This window comes from Pollachius pollachius (assembly GCF_949987615.1).
Source record: "Pollachius pollachius genome assembly, chromosome: 1".
Lineage (NCBI taxonomy): Eukaryota > Metazoa > Chordata > Actinopteri > Gadiformes > Gadidae > Pollachius > Pollachius pollachius.
This window is the reverse complement of record NC_136934.1, coordinates 5,694,424-5,714,423: the sequence shown is the minus strand read 5'-3', so window position 1 is coordinate 5,714,423 and position 20,000 is coordinate 5,694,424. Positions and strand designations below refer to the sequence as shown.

Sequence of the window (20,000 nt, the reverse complement as noted above, 5' to 3'; positions counted from 1 at the left end):
TCCCCCACTGATTCGTGTGCGGTTCATGTAACTACAATTACAACAACTACCCACAAGTCACCATATTGTTCTATAATAACATGCTGCATTTACACTCCAAGCTCCTGAAACTGGGGCCATAATGGCTTCTCTCTATCAATGCGTAATATACATGGAATAAGGTATGCATATTCAAGAGATAAAAAAAGAGATTAACATCATTCTTTATGATAATCTGTCCTGGTCCACTAGCTACTGTGATTAGAACCAGCGCGGCACTTCCCACGCACTGGGGTTAGCTGAACTGTTGGAATTGTTATATAGTACCAGGTGGGAAAGGCCTACAGTATAAAGTGTCTCGCCGTATTATATGGATAGCAGTATTTGGATATATATATAGTATATAATCGATACTACTAAGTACTAGAATTCTTCTTCACACAATAATAAAATGGCAGTAGCCCATGCAGCTTTCAAGCAAAAACACCCACTCCCACACACACACACGTTGTTACATATGAACATATGCATCTAGTACACATGCATCACGCGTAACATAACATGAATAAGAAGGATTATCTCCCTGTCGAGATGCATACTGTATGCACTCATTGTATGCACTATTGTTGTTGTCTTCTCAGGAGAGAAACTGCATTATGGCAAACAATTCGGTTCACCACCCATCTTCAGCAGACTATAGATGAGTTTGACCTTTGCCGTTGGGCATCTGAGAGTTGCTTGATCGAGAGGATTTTGAAGGCCCAGAATAGTTTTGTGGGTAGAATTGAATGAAATCAAGTAGTCTAAATATTGAGGATTAGGAAATATTTTCCTTGCAAAGATGAGTCTCTCTGCTATTTTGACAATTACCTCTACTACACTATAATAGGTAGTTGTTGCTGCTCACACGCTGTGTGTGTGAGCAGTGAATACAAAGTATATATCAACCAGGTGGTATCGGATATGGCCACCTTGAGAGGTTCCATGATTAAATATCATCGCCGAGGGCAGGAGGAGGAGACAGAGGCTAAACAGATGGCGGATTAAAGTCATGCCTTCTTTTTTTCTTTTTTTATCGACAATTCCCTCTCCCTCTCCCTCTCCCTCTCCCTCTCTCTCTCTCTCTCTCTCTCTCTACGTAGTAGAATCCCATCTGATTTCTATCTGAACAATGTTGAGGGACCTCATTACCATAGTGTTCTGCTTTAATACAACTCTGCCTCAGAAGCACAATACCACCAACATGCACTGGGAGAGAATGATGGAAAGCTACCCTGTCAGATGACTTCATGGCTAGTCAGCCCTTTAGTTTGTTAGCTCATCGCTTAACCTGGGAGAGATTATAATGTAGCCTGACTACACTGACATGACATGCTGTCAATTCTCAATTCTAGTTTCTCACAGTAGGCGTGTGGGTGGACATTTACAAATTGCACAGCATAAATGTACACAGTGTACACACACACACACACACACACATACACACACACACAGAAAAACACACAAGCCTCGGTCAAACAAGCATAAAGACAGCACCCATTGTGCCCTGAAGCTATTCTGAATCATAGCTCAGCATGTAACGTTTTTGTTACATAAAGCAAGACCCAACCATGCCAGCGAAATGAACTTTGCTGCACATCCTATCTTCAAAAATATACTTAATATGAAGAACACAAAAACAGAGCGGAGCCGAGAAATAAATTAAAACAGTGCAAGGGAAGTGAAAACCTGAAAGTACGACATTAAGTGGGAACATGCACTAACAAGCAGCAAGTAATCAGAAACAGAGAAGTGTTTTCAGGGGCTGTCATCTAAGACAAGAAAACCAAAGAAATCCACACTATTCTTATCCGCGGTGGAACCTGCCACAGCCACATCATACCGGCCAACAAGTGTCCTGCTAAGAAAGACATGCAGCAACCAAGCAATGATGTGGTGATTATTAAATTAATTAAGCCTAAGCAATTCACTCAGGGTTAGGGTTGGGTAACAATGTTAATGCAATAAGACACCATTTGTTGTGTTCATCAATTGTCATATGATACTCACCAGCTCAACATGTATTAGTACCATGGTGTAAGTATAGTACATGCATCTTTATAAACAAGCTACTCACCACTGGCTCCAACATCATAACTGTGGGAGAGTGAGTATGTAGAATCCAGAAAATAATTACACAGAAATGCAGCGTCGTGGGAGGACTGAAGCCCAGAGAGAACAAGCTGTGTGTGTGTGTGTGCCTGGGCCCGTGTGTGTGTGTCCGTGTGTGTGTGCCCGTGCCTGTGTATTTTTGTGTGTGTGTGTCTGTGTGTGTGTGTGCCCGTGTGTGTGTGTGCCCGTGCCCGTGTGTGTGTGCGTCCGTGTGTGTCTGTACGTGTGCATGTGTGTGCGTGTTGTGCGGCCGTGTGTGTGTGCCCGCATGCATGCACAACAATAGATTTGGCATTTCACCCCGGAAATAAAGCTGACGTGTCAAAAGTTGAGGTGCTCGTTTATAGGTTTCCTGCCCTTTGCTTTAAAAGCCTCAGAGGGGACCACGAAGGAAAAACCGGTAAAAACATGACCCGGTTCCTTCAAGGACAGACAGGCTTCTATCACGGACCTGGCAGCAGTAAACAGCATTACATCACTATCGACACCCCCAGAGGAGCTTGGCCACCACAGATACACAATTCCTATCTTCAAAGGTTGAGAACAGAAATAGTGAGATGGAGGTGGGAGGAGGAAGGAGAGACAAACGAGAGTGAGAGACAGAGCAACACACAGAATAGGGCCAATCAATACGAAAGATACAGTGACAAAAAGATGGACTCATAGATCAAGAAGGCAGGTAATAAAGAGGGCTCCGGCACCCCTGAGAAAGCAGTAAACAAGTGACTAGGCACGCGGCATGGCCGGCCTCTTGTAATGTAGAAATAGCGGGCAGCTGTTGGGACACAATTAAACAAGAGACCGTCGGCCTCCAAGGGGAATAGGAAACCATTCCGGGGGTCATTATGAGCCTCATCCTAAATCTGTCCAAATGTTGCTCTCACAGACCTAGAGGAACCCACAGGATCAGATATCATTTTGATGTAGATATAGAGACATGGCTTTCATCAGACTAATAGGGTCAGCCATGCATTCTGCACTGTGTGGACTGTGTAATAGTCAGGGCACGTTCTCTGATGATACGACACACAGCGGTCTCTGGGACCTACCCACGAGGAGCTGTAGGGAAGGCTGTGGTCAAGAAGCGCAGTTAGATCAGGAATAAACCATGAAACCATCCCGTCCTTCGGAGGAGACGTAAAACCGAGGTCCTGACTCACTGAGGTCATAAAAGATCCCAGGGAAATTATCGCAAAGAGTAGGGGTTTCCCCGGTGTCCTGGCCCAACCAGGCTCATTCAAACCGGCCCCCTAATCATCCTCCTGTATAATGGGCTGACTCACTAATTCCCTTACTCTCCACCTCAAGCTGGTGTGTGGTGAGCGTTCTGGCGCAGATTGGCTGCCATGCATCACCCAAGTGGGTGCTACACACTGGTGGTGGTTAGTGAGGTCCCCCCTTCACTGTAAAGCGTCTTTGAGTGTCTAAAAAAGCGCTATATAAATTCAATTCATTATGATGCGGTCACACATCATCCTGTTATAGAAGTGGGACACCGCAGAGTGGTTTACTCCACTTATACAACAGTTACCAACAATGATCAGATATGATTTACTTTCATCCATAACGTTATGGGGGTTTCTTCGACCATAAATATGTCTGCACTGCTTTGCATGTTTTTGCGTTGTAAAGGAAAATGATGGTTGAAAGTCAGTTGTTGATAATGTTGGGTTTGTACGGCCATTGATTTGTTTCTGGTTTAGAGTGAGAAGTGTCCATCATTGAAAGAATGCAGACCCATAAAGAGTTATGGACCGATCAAACATAAACACAAACGTTCTGAGAACCATGGCAACTCAGAGCTTTCCATCGTTGTGGAGATGAGTGTGTTGTGTTCCAACTCACTTCTGTAAATTGAAAACATAAAAAGAGAAAGAGAAAAATGAACGCATTTTCTTCTACAAAAGTGCCAGGTAAGTCACTGAGAAAGGTTATTGACGGTTGCTTTAGAGTCCTCTCGGATCCAGCAGTCCTGTACGTAATGGCAGAACTTCTGGGGGGAGACGGCACAGATCCAGGGCTGGAAACCCAACATACAAGGGGACAAGGCATGTCTGGCTGCCTGTTTTGTCAGAGAGATATTCAACCAAAAGTATATCATTTAATTTGTACATTTATAAAAATCGAATTTGTTTGGGTCGGTAAAGCTTGCAGAAGGGGATATTAATATCAGTGTTTTTACATTGGCTAGGGCACAAGGTGTTGATTTGAAGTTTCACAGTTTACTACTTCTGGCTGACTTTGTGTTTGCCAATCATACACTTCGAGATTCTTGCTGCCAGTAACATGAAACAAGTATGAAGGGAAAAAAGTCTGAGCTGCAGAGCAATAATACTTCTATAAAGCTGTAGTAATTATAAATCCTATAATACTATTTTATAAATATAAATATTAATAATAATATTATATCATATATAGCTATAATATGCCATATATGGTTAAAGATAGAGGTATGGTTAAATAAGAAGCTAAATTAAATCAGATAAGACCCTTTCAATGTTTATGTTCAAACCCATCTTTAAATTAATATTCTTTCAGGCCTTATTTTTATACTAAGGGAAAACATAACCAAACGTTATTGACCTTCCTAAATAATGTTGTTTTCTTTATGATCAAACTACAATTCCCTTTCTCTAAAAAGGCTTAGAACTGCGAAGATAGCCTCATGGCAGAGTCTGGGGACAGGAAGTGGCCTCCTTTCATCTGTTCCAGGTAACTGCCTCAATCCTGTGTGACAGGAAGGGACACTCAACACCTCACTTTGACTGCTACTCGGTTGAAACTTGGTCTCTACTTTAATCACCATTTCCAATGAAATTCCAACAATTCAACAACAAAACACAATACATGCATACAAGTAGCTTAAAAAGGAAGAGTAAAAAAACACCAGAAAAAAATCACACAATGTTGTAATTTCATTGGTTGTTATTATTAACATCAGCTAGATAATGTTATACATTTCAATACATAAATATGTAAATTCAAATAAATACACCTGAATCATCAAACAATAGTCTATAAAAACCAACCTATTCTTTGCCTACACGACGTCACAGGTCCAGACAACAGACAAAGGTGCGCAGCCTCTTGAGTTCGGATCAGCTCACCGATTTGGTGACGACCCGCCAGGGCCAACCTATCAGGCCCCTTCAACAGGGGTTCCTCACCAAGGGGTGTGGCCGGAGAGAGGAGATCTACAGCCTGCCTCTGCACAATCCTGACCCCAAGCTGAGAGAGACCATGGTGGAGCAGGTGGTGGAGAAGGGGATGGAGGTGATGCCAAGAGAGAGGAATCGCAGAGGGGCCAGTTCGCACACAGTCATGGAGGACACGACTAAGGAAGCCCCCGGGGGACCCAGTGGCGCCGCACCAAACCATCCCAGAGGCGCCGTACCAAACCATCCTAGAGTGGAGGTGGAGGTGGAGGCGACAGAGTCCCGGCAGGTGGACGGAGAAGCACGTCTGGACCTGAGCTTAAAGCTGCTGGAGCTGTGGGGCAACAAAGAGGCCACGAGGAAACTGTTGGAGACGCTGGAATGCTCCTGGGCTTGCAGGATGCTGGAAGAGGAGGAGGAGGAAGAGGATTGGGAGGAGAAGGAGGAGGAGGAGGAGGAGGAGGAGGAGGAGGAGGATGACGAGGACTTGAAAGTGCGGAATGAGGAAGACCTGGCATGCTGGGACCGGACCCCCACGGACCACCACGGTTTGTCATTGGACGAGCAGGGGATGCATGAGGAGCTGGAGGACACCATGAGGGCGATCCAGGCCGAGGCCCTGCGGATGGAGGTAGCGGCCGTGTGGAGGGCTCACCGGGGGAACCTGGCCCGCTTCAGACGCGTCCTCCACGTGTGGCGGAGCACGTGGAGGCCCCGGAGCCCTCCGAGCCCCCCCAGCCCTGGAGCAAAGCCGTCCGCGACGGACAGACTCAAGGGAACAAATCTAGAGTCAGGTGAGGAGGAAGAGGAGGAGGAGGAGGAGGAGGAGGAGGAGGCCATAAGGAGTCTTCAGGAACGACGAGAAGAGGAAGAGGCAAGGCTGATGGAGAGACAGTGGAAGACCTGGATGGACAACCAGGAGATGGGGGGAAATAAGAAGGATACGGAGAAGGGGCGGGGTGTTAAGCCCCCACGTCCCTGCCAGCACCCGGTGTGTTCAATGCCTATGAAGGAAACCCTGAGCCAAACGCTGCCTGAAGCAACGGGTGACTCAGGGGCCCGTTCCACCACAGTGGGTAACGCCAATGGCATCGTCACGCAGATGCAGACGCTTAGAACCTTTAGAAGAATGAAGAGGTGGTTAAACGGCATCAACGATAAGAAGTGGATGACCCTGGAGGAAGAGGTCGAAGAGGTACTTCTGACGACTGAAAACAGTTGCATGAGATATTTCTGTTTCAACTGCATGAAAAAAAGGTACCTTCAATTAAAATACCAGAGCAGACTAAAACAGTGATGATATAATACTGAATTTGAATAAAAATAATTGCATCCTGCTTCCAGCCATGTCTGCCTCCCTCCCTCCCTTGCCTTTGTTTCCGTGTTCTCCTCTTGATCTGATGTGATTTTAATGGGTGTGTCATAGTGGGTCAGCACTGCTCCCTGTTCCCACCCATGTGATTGATGGTCCGGCCAATGGGAGCAGTGGAACAAGAACAACGTCAAAGTTCTTCTTTCCGTTAATATTAAAACCGAGTCTCGTTTCCCTGTATAACCATCAAACCCCCCTCCCTCTCTCTGAGTATTATATTTCGGGACAAACCTTGCAAAAAAAACATCCCTGAGGTAAATGCGTTGCCAAACCTCTCCTTGACCCCCCCCCTCCCCAAGTACAGTGTGGTGACTCCTATGATGGCAATGTGCATATTGTCACACGTCTGAATAGCATCAGTCTTTATAGGAGAGAACCAGCTGGGGCCGCCTGCAGGGGTCTGCAGCCCGGCTGAAGTAAGATCAGCATGGTGGGGGACGCCTCTACACCAAGGGACGACACCTCCACACACACACACACACACACACACACACACACACACCAGTACAGCTCATTGCTTAACCCGGGAGCTTCAGGGGAGATGGCATTATGTAGCCTAACTAAACTGACACGACATGCTGTCTGTACACAATTCTACAGTTTCTCACAGTAGACGTGTGGGTGGACATTTACACATTGCACAGCATAAATGTACATAGTGTACACACACACACACACACACAAGCTGGACAGTATATGCAAATGATAGTCAAATATACACACATTTTAAGAAATGTAAAACTCCTATTTTCTGTTTGCTTGGCTGAAGAGCTCAGGGCAAACGGTATGAAAGAAAAAAAAAGTTTAGGCCAAGCAACCTCATTTCAGTAAACGAGAAATGGAGCCACAATATTAGTATTTAGAAAAATGATCTAATGCAATCTAGTGCAATCACTTAAATTATGTATGAATCATGCACAATAACAATACGTTCCAATCAATGCATCATTTTCAATCTTAAGTATGATTGCATCTTTAAATCTGAAGAGACATAATGTGTAGAGAGCTGAGGTCAGCAGTTCTAAAGTTAATCTGAGGGGTTTAAGTGCCATTGCAGACCTTGGCGTTGCTGCATCACTGAACCTAATCATCGATCAATCTTCTCTGACTCAAACATGGTCACAGGAGAAAGGCACTTCTCTTTGGTACCAGTAGGTGGCACTAAGAGCCTTGGAGTCCCGGAACAGAGCAGCATCGATAACGCAGTCACAGCATGCAAGGTTTTCCCCCACTAGAAAGAGGGCTGAGACAAATGTCTGACGCAGACGGGTGTGCATTGCAATAGTAAGGCTTCGCCGAATCCTAACCGGCGAAAGATAAATGGAATGGTCTTAGGCTAGTGGTGCTCAGAATTAATCATGCTGCCCTGAAAGAGAACCAGTTGTCAAGTGAGTCAGCATGACATGAGGTATATTAGACCAAACATGTTTAATCAACAGATGGATTCGCGACATTTAATCTTTAAAAGGATGGACATTTGATTTGCTTTTCACCTTGCATTGCTTGAAATATGTGGAACAATGTTGTTAAATGATATAATGAGGTTCCTGTGACAGGAAAGGGAAGCTGTGATGAGGAACATTAATGTAAGCACAGTTCACGTTGCTTACCAGTTTATGAGTTCTATGTAAAGTGTAATTACCACAAACCCAGATGAGGAAGTATCACCTTTGCAGGGCAATTCAGCCATTTAGTGATGCTTACATATGGGATTGAGGTCCCGGGAACAACATATCCGAGATTTGAGTTAGGGTTACGGTACCCCTTTTGCTGAGAATTTCGAGAAGTTTCTATCTCTTGCCTATGAATTAAGATTCATTTATAGCAACGGCTTGTGTTTCCAATGTATCAATGGAGCATTTGATGTGCACTGATGACAGCACTGGAACGGTGCTGAACCCACTAAAGACTGCTACAACAGTTTTGAGGAGAAGCAGCCTACTGTATCACCGATTGTGCCGCTCGTGTGCATGATGGGGAAGAGCATGTCACCCCCTATGAGGGGGACCCCCCCATCGTAGAGAGTTTGAAGAGCGCCGTTCTGGAAGATATCTTAGGTCAGTACTCTGGTGAGGTGTACAAAGACGATCTTCTGGTTAGCACTGCCCTATACCTGCAAACTACGCCCTCATATAGAAGAAAGCTGAAGATCTTCTTCCCCAGATGAATCAGGTGTGTTCAATTGAAATCTCACACTCACACACTGCATGTGCAGCATGCATAGCTTTGCGTATAGGTTTGCAAACCCTGGCTAGACGATGAGATCAGCCTAAATATTTTTCATTTTTTGATTCAACTATCAAGCTATAAGGCCTTAAAGAACAGCACAACCACTAAAACAAAACTAGCAATAAAGAAAACTATGAGATGGTCCCCGTTCTTTTATTGATTTTTATTTTTAGACCAGCATCACAGAGGAGGAAGACTAGTGAGCACCCAAGAAGGGCCTGGAGTTGAACACCAAGCCTCCTTCAAAGAAGACCACGCTGAAAGAACTCTTTGGAAACACATTAGCTGCTGTCGATCCGATGAAGGAGACCAACAGCGAGGTGGCAAAACAAACTGAATTAGACAGGAATATGCCATCCACTCCCCTTAGTGGCAGTCAGCTGGAGTGATGGAAGGACAATGAACACACCTTTCCTCTGCTTGCCTAGATGGCCAAAGCCTACCTTGTGATCACTGCAACATCTGAGCCTAGCGAGCGCATTTATTGATACCTCTGAAATGATACCTCCCAAAGGTCTCTGCTCTCTCTAACCTTTTACAGCAGAGTTAATGTCTCTGGCCTCAAGCAGTGTTTGGGGGGGTGTTTTCAGTGGTTACATTCAGGTACTGTGGGACTACTGGACTCTGTTATCGGATTAACCTTAGGCTTTTTCTCGACTGTTAATTTTAACCAGAGCCTTTTCTCTGCTGTGCTCAGTATTTTTTCACGCTTCCATATCGTTTACACTTTATGTAACCAAAGCTGCTACGTTTGTTCTAGCAGAAGTCTCTGCAAGCCTCCGTTTTTCAAGACTATTTTCTCTTTGTGGACAAGAGATGCTGGTTTCCATTTACTGGATTAGCCTTAAATATAGAACTATTATTAAGTGTTTATTTTACTGTATTTATTTATTTATTTTATTTTTTGCTTGAAAAAGATTTGACAATCAGCGTTTCCGTTGTTTGCAGAAACATAAAAATAGCTACGTTTCCTTCTGCCGACTGGGTGGGGAAAGAACATGTTTGAATCCAGTAATATGTGTAGGTGTAAATAAGCGACTTGTTTACCTGTAGTGCAGTTGAGCTCACCTCTGCTTCCTCCACCTGGGCTCCAACACTTTCCTCTCCGGTCTCTTCTGCTTTTCGGCTCATTGATAATATCCTTTTCATCTGACCTACTATAGGTTTCTTGTCGTCCAGCTTCTCAATTTTTTCAGAGAACCACAGCTCTACAGAGTTGCTTTTTGCTTTTTTCATTTGAAAGTCCTACTATGGAATTTGTATTATTAGCAGGCTAAAGAATCAACATTAAATGAGAATAAAAACTCGCCAAAATCTTTGAGGAAATGATCAAACGCAAGGCATTAAAAGTCCAGTGCTGTCCACACAGCAGAATGACAGGTGGAAGCTTTCCACAACTCAGTTGAGAGGATCCTCCCTGACCCCTTACCTTTATATTTGCCTTTGTAATAGACATTTGCATAAGACATGTTGTTCGAAAGACACAAAGACCCCTTAGATGTTATTCTAGAATAACCATTTCACTGTTTGTTCCACGCTTGAGGGGAAATGAGACCGAGAGACCGCCTTGGCTGACTGGGACGCAGCAACACCACAAGCTCCATCCTGGGGCGGCCGAGAGGAGCAGTGGCCTCCCTGTATTTAGCCGGGCCCTCGGGGCGTTTCCCTGCTCTAACACTGGGGTGAGCCCTCTGTGGGAAGATCACTACAGTGGGCCCAATGTTCGGGGCTCACTACTATATTCACCCTTTATCAGAATAAACGTTCAGTTTATTCCGAGTTGCGTTGTCAATAAAGAAACTTTGTTTACCTGAAGTATATTGTTCGTTTGTCACCTTTAATAACAAAAAAACGTAATTGTGCCCCCCCGCTAACAAAAAAAACCTATTTTGTGCCCCCCCTGTGCCCCCCCGAGAGAGAGAGAGAGAGAGAGAGAGAGAGAGAGAGAGAGAGAGAGAGAGAGAGAGAGAGAGCTACCACTGTAATAATAATAGATTCCAGCTGAATTAAACCAGCATTACTTCACGCCAGATAACACAAAATACAGCTAATACCTTCTTGGCTGGACGCCATATAAAAGGGCAGAGAGAGGTTGTTTTATGTCCGTACTCCATCTTCATATGAACGGTCGTATGCACTCTATTATCTCAGCCTCTGCACCTTGCTCCCTCCCTCCAACCAGCTGATGGTGCTGTGGAAGACACTTGCTCGAATCGTTTAATACTAATTATAGTGTAAGTAAACGATATGCATGTAATTAAAGATGGAGTTTTATGTAAGTCTGCTTATGGTGCTTATGGCTTCGGTATTGCAATGATTGCAGTATACCTGTATGTAGTCTTGAGCAAGAGGCCTATTGTCTGCAACCCCATGTTATTAGCATGCTATTCATTCATGCTAATATCAGCTAGAATATCAGTTATGCTAGGGGGTCCTAATGCTAATGTTATTAACATTAGGACCCCCACCTCACTCCTTTTTTTACTCATCATAATGCAGTTTGTTGTGAGTGCACGGAGAGAGCCCACCTGCGTGGATGGTCTGATTTTCTCTCGTCCATTTATGTTTCTCAGTGCATTCATCATCAGAGGACACAATCCAGAGCCGTTCACCAGTCTGCTATAGACTGAAGTGTCGTTTGCACTCTGTGTTGGTGTTTCAAAGCAAACAAGGTCTTCGTTGGCTTATGAGCGTGCATAGCTTACTGCTTGCAAATACCAGATTTTAAACCGCCAAACGTGACACAAATACACCACCACAGTCAAGTGATGTTGGACAGAATAGGTTACATGGCTCACTGTCAACCTTGTATCTGAAATGCGGATCTAGTTCAGACGCTCAACACACTCACACATTCACAGAGAGACGCGAGAATGTGCATACCCAACCTAATGGCATAGAACTGATCTTTTCAGCATTCATTAAGCCAAATAATACTCAGATCCAACTTTGTACTGAGATCCTTATTAGTCGATGTGGAACTACATTGTCTGTGTTAGATGTGGAATACCAACGCACGGATGCACTCACTAGTCCATCAGTTCTCAACATCAGGTATACATCATGTTCTCCTTAACAGCTTTTGGGGAGAGAAAGATAATCATGTAAGCCGGATACCATGCAGACAAGTGATTGTATAAAACAGAAAATACTTCAACCTAGGTAAGCTAATTATTCTATAACGTGTAAAGTATGACTTTGATCACGTTACATAACATCAAGAACAAACCATAGAATAATAACCCATTAGGATTCCTGGTAATTTGATTAATTAATTTGTTTAATCTATGCTTCTTCTGCCATCATCGAGTGTACAATGCGCCCCATCGAGGAGGAGACACAATATGCGTGTGAGATAAGATCTGCTTGTCAGTGCAGCTAAAGTCAGTAGCCCAACAATAGCCATGCATGAACATTGAGTGGAGCCATCCAATTAGTGAACAGGATTCCTGTCACAGAATGACATATTCACAATAAGCCAAACTTAATTAACAAAGGATTTGACTGTCTATCTATATTTGAATATCTCTGTGATCTGCCATCTGAGAATATTCGTCGAAACACTTCTACGCTTCTAACGCTTTCAGTGCCTGGGGATGGATGGATGGATTGAGACAGACAGACAGAGAGTGTTTGTGTGTGTATGCTTATGTACATAGTCTGCCTGTGTACAATTAGGCTTTTGTTGGCTGTCAAACAAGGTGAGCTGGTAGCATTTTAGAATAACTGCAAGTTTGAAGCATTAATTAACATAAACTAGTAGTACATAGTGAATTCATATTGAATTCAGCATTTATCAAGCATGGACCAATGCTATTTGAATGAGGAGTTCACTATTTACTAACGATTGATTAAGGCTTGACAGTTGTAGTTATTGTAAAGTGCTACTGGTAAGTTTTATCTTAGCAGGTTCCACAAAAGGTTCATACTGGCTAAGATAAGGATCAGATAGCGACAGACGTCAGAGACGGACAAGGATATCCAGACTGCAGCAATCCCTGCAAAGAGGAGCCTCACTGCTAGGGCCTGGTGTGTTTTAGAGGGGTTATCTGTTCCATTGGGTCCTAAGCCCACATTAGGCATTAAGCCAGGAACACCAAAACTTCCCCACAAATCAATTAAAGGTGAAGTGTGGAATGGACTCAGCAGAATGAATATAATGTGCATAATTATGTTTTACAAATCCTGTGAAAATAGGAATACTTATGTTTTCATTAGAATTAGCCCTTTATATCTACTTAGGGAGGGTCCTCTTTCACGGGGCCGCCATTATGCACCGCCATGTTTCTACGGTAGCCCGGAAAGGACAAAAGCTTTAGAGAGAATGCATTTTAAATTTGTTAGAAAAAATCTTTTTTGGCTAAGAGTTCTAGGAAGGAGTGTTATACTCATGACTATGATCCCTTTCTAAAAATAAAAAAATATCGGCATTGTGTAGGTGTGGTATAATGAGCGATGTGAACATATATATATGAATCTAAAATATGCCACACACCGTGTGGTTCTACTAGAGAAATTGAACCCTCTCTCAGACGAGGTCATCCAAATCAACCGCTGGCCAGGGGAAGCTCCTGCTCAACAAATCTTAACACACACCGTGGCGTTATACTATAAGGGCCGAAGAGGTTTACGCTTCCTCCGATGTGCCTCATATAAGGATTCCATTATAATGGAGTTTCACACACATTTTAATCCAAGAGTAAAATAGTGTATAGGCCACCGTATCGTCGGAAGGGAGGGGTGGGGGAATATAAACAGATCATATTAACGTTTTCCTTTACATCAAAACCTGTTCCAAATACACTCTGGATACAATTGTAGTTTCAGTTGAATTCCGACTGGTTCTGGATGAGTCATTTTTTGCGTAGGAAATGTTTGCTCAGTGTCTCTTGCCCTGATTTTCTCTGTTCATCTTTAAACTGTAACAAATCTATTGTCTTACAAAAGTCTCCAAACACTTTGCCCCAAGGTTGGCCTTCACTTACCGAGCAGGTGATTGTAAAATGTATTGAAACACTGCAGCTTAAAACAGCACAAAACACAACAACACTTGAATCTCAAAAACACAGTCCAGCTTCCAGTTTAATGAATCTTCACGACATCTACATGAAGGAAAATACTTTGTGATCTCAATGTAAAGGAACAAAATAATGTTATGTGTCCCACCTTCATGTGGTGGAACGGGCTCAATAATTCAATAATCTAATCAACTTCTTCTTTGCCAAGTCATTCATGCGATGCTTTTATCTGAGCTACCTTGGCATTAAATGAGGTGCAGGCAGCCGGCAGCCACCTGACCCAACGATGCCCACAGGCGAGGCTCCATCAACCAACCCACTAACTCTCGGAACCAAGTCGTAGAACCTAATAACAATTAATTGAATTCCGATAGTGCCTTCTCCTGAACCCAAGTGGTAAAAGCAACAAGAAACCCATACCATAAAATATTCAAAGCTCCTTATAGCCCAATTTAAAAGGGTGTGCTTTGAGTAGGATTTAAATGTGTTGAGAGGGTTGGCTCTTCTGGTGATTGTGGGAGTGTGTTCCTCAGCTGGCCAGCAGCACCGCTGAAGGATTTGCCCACCATTTCCGTTTGCGACAAGGCTGCAGGGAGATCGATTGCAACTGGGGGGGCCAGTGGAATGGATGGCCTGGGAGGTGTGGACCAGGACCTTGAACTCAAAGTCACTGGCCCTGATGCTAACCTGCCCCAGTTAGGATATAGGTTGGCACCGGTTAGCCTCCCTTCACGACAACTCTCGTAATCTCTCTCAGAAACACTGACAGGATTTGATCCCTTATCAAATCTCGCTCACATTATTTGAACCCAATTTCTTATTGTGTAGAACGATAGAGTGTCGTTACATTGATCGTTGATCTCATTAAGCTCTCAACATGAGAATGACCTCAATTTCGGGAACAGCGCCTCTCGGGAATTGAGAATAAAGCTGAATGACACATGTATGAATCGTACAATATGTAATGTTATCAGAGAGAATGAAAGAAAGAGAAGAGCAAATTCATGCGTTCAGGTCAGTGTAACAACACGCATCAGGTCTGGACAGAGCTGCGTCAGGAGGCCCCAGACGAGGCTCAGCTGTCTGATTAATCCCCGACTAGGCCTGACCTTTTGGGGCTGTTGCCGTCTCCCAGAACCTGGACTGAGCTAAGCACTTTTATAAATGGACGTTTTCCTTGAAGTAAATTCAACCTTTTTCCTTTTATTAATTACACAGCTTCAGAGACACACAAACAAACATTAACATTCAGGAAGCTGTGTTGTGCCCACCGCAGCTCCAACACAGCATGCATGGTAGTAACATGGAGTGGCTCCCGCCAGAAATACAAAAGGGTGGCATTTAATCAGAAGGTGGCAACATAAACCTTTCAACGTCCACGGACGGCATCACTCAAGCTTTCTCTCTAGCGAGATTGTGTTTTCACACCCTCCTCTCACTCCCAGACACCCATGAAGGGCTCAGCATCCATCGTGTGGCTGGCAGGCAGTCAGCCTTTCGCTGGGTGTGTCCCACAAGGGAGGAGGCAGTGGACATCCATCTCAGTTAAAATGCCAATGACAGCTTCGCCATCAAGGGGGACCACAGGCGTGATGGTCGTCCACCAGCCAAAAAAGCTCCTCAAGCAGAGCCACAACCCAGATAATATGCCAATATGGAGCACTCTCTTCCCACAGAGTTGCAGTCTAATGCAACAACAGCTAAATACAGATAGCAATGTTCTTGTTGATATCAATGTTTCACATAGCAGGAGCTTCTTCTGTAATATTTGTATTCCTTGAGAGCATCTAATATATGACTTGGCAAAAAAGGCAGATAACTAAGTCAGTTTGTGTAATGCAACACCATATTATGAACACTGATATGTATGTTATAGTGTTGTTATCGCTGCATCACTAATTGCATCACACAGGCTGTAATTGCTTTACATGATAAAATATGTAACAGGAGAACGTGAACCATAACATCACTTGGTCTCATGTGTTCAACAATTAGAAAGAAGAACGGCAGAAAAAGCAAGCGTCAAACCAAACATGAAACGATGGACGTTTACGTTTTACACAAGAACGGGTGTGGTATAGCGTGGTGTTACCATGACACAGAAACCTTCATCCCCGGCAACAGAGCTGAATATTTTACATCTCTCCATATGAACGGACGGAAGAAGATAGCTAGGGGAGGGGAGGCCTCCAGGAGCAGCAAAACTAATTGTAGGCTTCTAAAGGCATGTTCATTTTCCCTTCATCAACAGACAATACCCGTGTGCCTGGCATTAAGTGCACACTTGGTTCTGTAATAGTCGAGGCTCTCAGGGGTATCCTGTTGGGATGAGATTCAGCCATTGTTTTCATGGTTGCTCCAGTTCCACAAGTAGAATTTAAGAATTGGTTTGGTATAGTGAGAAAAAAACAAGCTGTCCTTTAGCTGTCCCTTAAAAATGATTAAAAAATATATATAAGTATTGGAAAAATATACTGTTAAACGATAATGTTCAAATTCAACGTTGAAAATTATTAGGCCTATAATTGAACATTTGTATCTATCAACCATGTATACTGCAGCATCTTTGTACAGAAAACAAGCTGGAAAAAGAAAGTCAGTTAACGTTAAGACGCCTGTGTCTGTGTGTCTTGTTAGTTCTGTTTGTTTGTTTTCCCTCTCATCCCGTAGCCTCCCACTGAATGATAACCAGGGAATATTAAAGAGCTACCTTTAGGGGCTGTGGAATTTTGTGTCAATGAAAAGCGAGTAGATTACAAATGAAAATTGAAACTCCAGATATATCACTGTTACGCAATTAAGCCTTTCTTTTCAAAGAGGGGCTCCTTGGATGTCAACATTATGAACAAATGTGCAGAAAATCCTCAGTTGCCTTGCAACTGATGATGATGTGATAATTGTGGATGTATACCAAAACAATTGAAATTAACTTAACATTTGCTTTATTAACATATAGGTATTTCTATGTTGTAGCTTTTTATGTGTTTTCTTCTGTGTTTTGCATCCTTTGTGCAACTCCAAGTAAACAGCAGGATATACAGTACTATGAGTAAGCAATCAAGATAATACCACAAACAGACTGCAGTACAAATATATAAAAAATAAACACATGCATGAACATACGCACATTACATAAGGGTGCTCTGCTCCTCTATGGCCCGAAGAAGTGAACCATGCCAAAAAGTAACGTACTGGGAATAACACCCGCGATTCTTTAAAAGAAACAATCCTTGAAAACATTGTTCACCACCGGATGTATCCCGGAGTAAACAGGAGGTTTTCATGCGTTGAGGGGCTTGACAGACTTAGGGGATATCACACACTTAAGAGTGTGTGATATTCCATCGAGTTCATCTTTACCACCCTACTCTACAGCCAATTCAAGGGAGGGGGGAGAATTGCATGGCCTCGACTCCACTCCAGAGAAGGGCACTTAAGAATGATCCTCTTGCCAAATACACCAATCAACATGATGACACCAACAGAACTGCCATGGTGTGTGATTAAAACAAAAAAAAAGAGTGGGGAAGCTCATTGATTAAAAGGCTATAGTCTGCACAAACTTCAGTAGTCAGCTGAACGACAACATCTTATTTCACATGACGCCGCTGCTTGGGGCTGAATCAATCCAGGCGGTGGTCTCTGACAGCGGGTTTCGTTCTAACCCAACCATGAATTGGGGAACCCCCGGGCCGTATAATAGTATATTAGTAACATCGATCCTAATCCCGATATGGGATTGGATACACAATAAACATGTCCTGATGGGCAACCTTATGTTACTTTTTTGTTATTCTCACAAACATCACAGTAGCATATAATTGAATACATGGGAAGGGTGTTGAACTTGTTTGTAGTTATCCTAGGTGTGAAAGCTTAGAGGATAAGTATGTGCCTAAAGAGAGGTGAGAGACAACGTGGGAAAGGCCCTTGGGGAATATGTGGTAAAACGGTGGTGATGATGAGCAATCGAACCCTAGCAAACTAGGGGCCAGTCTCTGTATTGTCACATAAAGCATAAGCACTGACACAACATATTTTATAAAACAAATTGAGCCAAATGGCACGCATGGCATATTTACCACAACCATCAATTTGAACAAGCGCCAGGACTGATAAGAAATTCCACTATCACAACCCATTATCCGCCGGGTGCACGCCACCAATAACTAAAAGGATCACCAAGAATGCTTATCAATATCATTTTAATAGCAATATAAGTGATTGATGCATGGCGTGATGGAGGCAGAGTAGGTTGATCACTATCCAGTATAAAAAACGTGCTTGGCTCAATGCATCTGAAACTTAATTTTCTTTGGATGAGGACGTGTGTGTAGTATGCATGTACGCATTTGTGTTTTGCACGAGGACAGGATGCTGTCTTCGCTTCACGCGTTCCACCACACCGGTTCCATAACTCACCGAGTCGCTTGCGTTTTTACGCAACTCAGCCTCCTCGCCCAACGCCAACACAGCTGGGTCCACCACCAGCTTCTCGAAGCACGCCGAGCCGAGAGAGGAGCTCTTCTGTTGGGACAGAATCAGCTGAGTGACGGCGAGCTTGGGGCTGCCGTGCGTGGTCAGCTCAGGCTTGCTCCCTGTAGGTCCGGCTGCTGCCCCCATCAGGGGCTGCATGGGACCCCCTGCGCTGGTACCGGGGAGCGGGTCACCTCTAGGAGACGCGCCCCCCTTGAACGACGGCGGATGAGCGCTGGACAGATTGGGCTGGGACGACGAAAAGACGCGGTCCATCTGTTTCTTTTTCCTCTTAAACATCCACAGACCCGATTCCTTCTTACTGCCATCTGCCCCTCCGGAACTTCGACGCTCGGAGCCCAATTTCGGGCTCAGCCACGGTTTGGTTTTCCCTGTGAAATTCTTCCACATCCTCCGTTGGTAAGACTGCGATTCTTGTCCTTTATGGGTGCTGCTGCTGCCGCTGCTCTCTTCCTTGGGTGTCCTGTCCTCCATGGTGCTTGTGCAGCAACCTGCCAGCCTGAGCCCACTCTGTGTGTTGAATGGATGTCAACGTGTGCAGAGACAGCGTAGTACCACTTCTTCCACTGACGACGATGATGATCACAGTGCCAAGCCGATCCAGCGCAACGTGAGGAGTGGGTAGTCTTGTTATCACATTCAAAATAAACCAGTCTTTCGCAGGTGGGGAAGTGGGTGATTGCAAGGTGGTGATACGACCAACATCTTCCGTTTTTCTTTTATTATCCTGGCGTTCTTAAAGCGACGCAAGTTGTTGCACAATGTTGGGTCATTCTATGTTTTTGGCATATTTGCGCGAAGAATAATAATATAGTTGGATATTCAGTGTTGTTTAGGGTCCAACATCCTTCAGGGTGTGTGTGCTGAACTCTTCCACAGGCTTTAAATAACGTATTGGAATGAACTGCTTCTGATTTCAAAAGTATTGGGCTACATAGCGCCCCCCACTGGCCAGCTTGCTGACTAATTGATCGCCGAAAGCCGGCGATTGCGTAATACAAGCCGCATAATTTCCAAGCGAAATGTCTTGTCGCTATTCATCTTTTTTATTTGATGGTTATGTTATCTCAGTCGGATTCATTTTTGTATGTGCCAACTGCACACAAAGATATTCCTATGCCTATGCATGTTTGTGGTTCAGTTTAGACTATTACCATTATTTTAAAATAGGCCAATAATATATTTTTTGTATTGACTTGGAATTGAGCTGTAGGATTGATCACCTTGAGTCGGTGAGGGTTTGCTAACTGAGAACCAGACCGGTTACAGAGCTGCCGGACTCTGCAATCGATAAGCCTAGTGCTCAATATTTCCAGCCAGGCAACAAGATGCTATAACTGCTGCAGTGCATAATTACTCATTGCCACCACCAACCCTGTGGCCCCTTTTCCAGCCTTGTCCTGCAGTGGAAACCAATGCACGAGACACAAGTGGATGTCTCTCTCTCTCTCTCGCTCTCTCTCTCTCACACAATTTTTCTCTGAGGTCATCCACATCCTCCTTTTGTTATTTTCCAAGAGAGCAGTTTAAATTGCAGATGAAAGTACAAAGGTGACTGGAATAAATGAGATCACCTTCTCCCAGTGCTCCCAACAGGCC

The 20,000-nt window shown here is 44.0% G+C and overlaps 1 protein-coding gene across 1 annotated transcript in view; it reads right to left on the bottom strand.

Moving 5' to 3' along the window:
- The window catches only part of LOC307088325 (multiple C2 and transmembrane domain-containing protein 1-like), a gene marked incomplete at its 5' end in the record, with an annotated part of 120,439 nt that extends 101,564 nt beyond the window's left edge, over positions 1-18,875 (bottom strand). Inside the window, one exon of the mRNA XM_079754177.1 lies at positions 18,327-18,875. Coding sequence (XP_079610303.1) covers positions 18,327-18,875 — 549 coding nt within the window. The remainder of the gene's footprint in view (positions 1-18,326) is intronic.
- Positions 18,876-20,000: the final 1,125 nt, after the last annotated feature.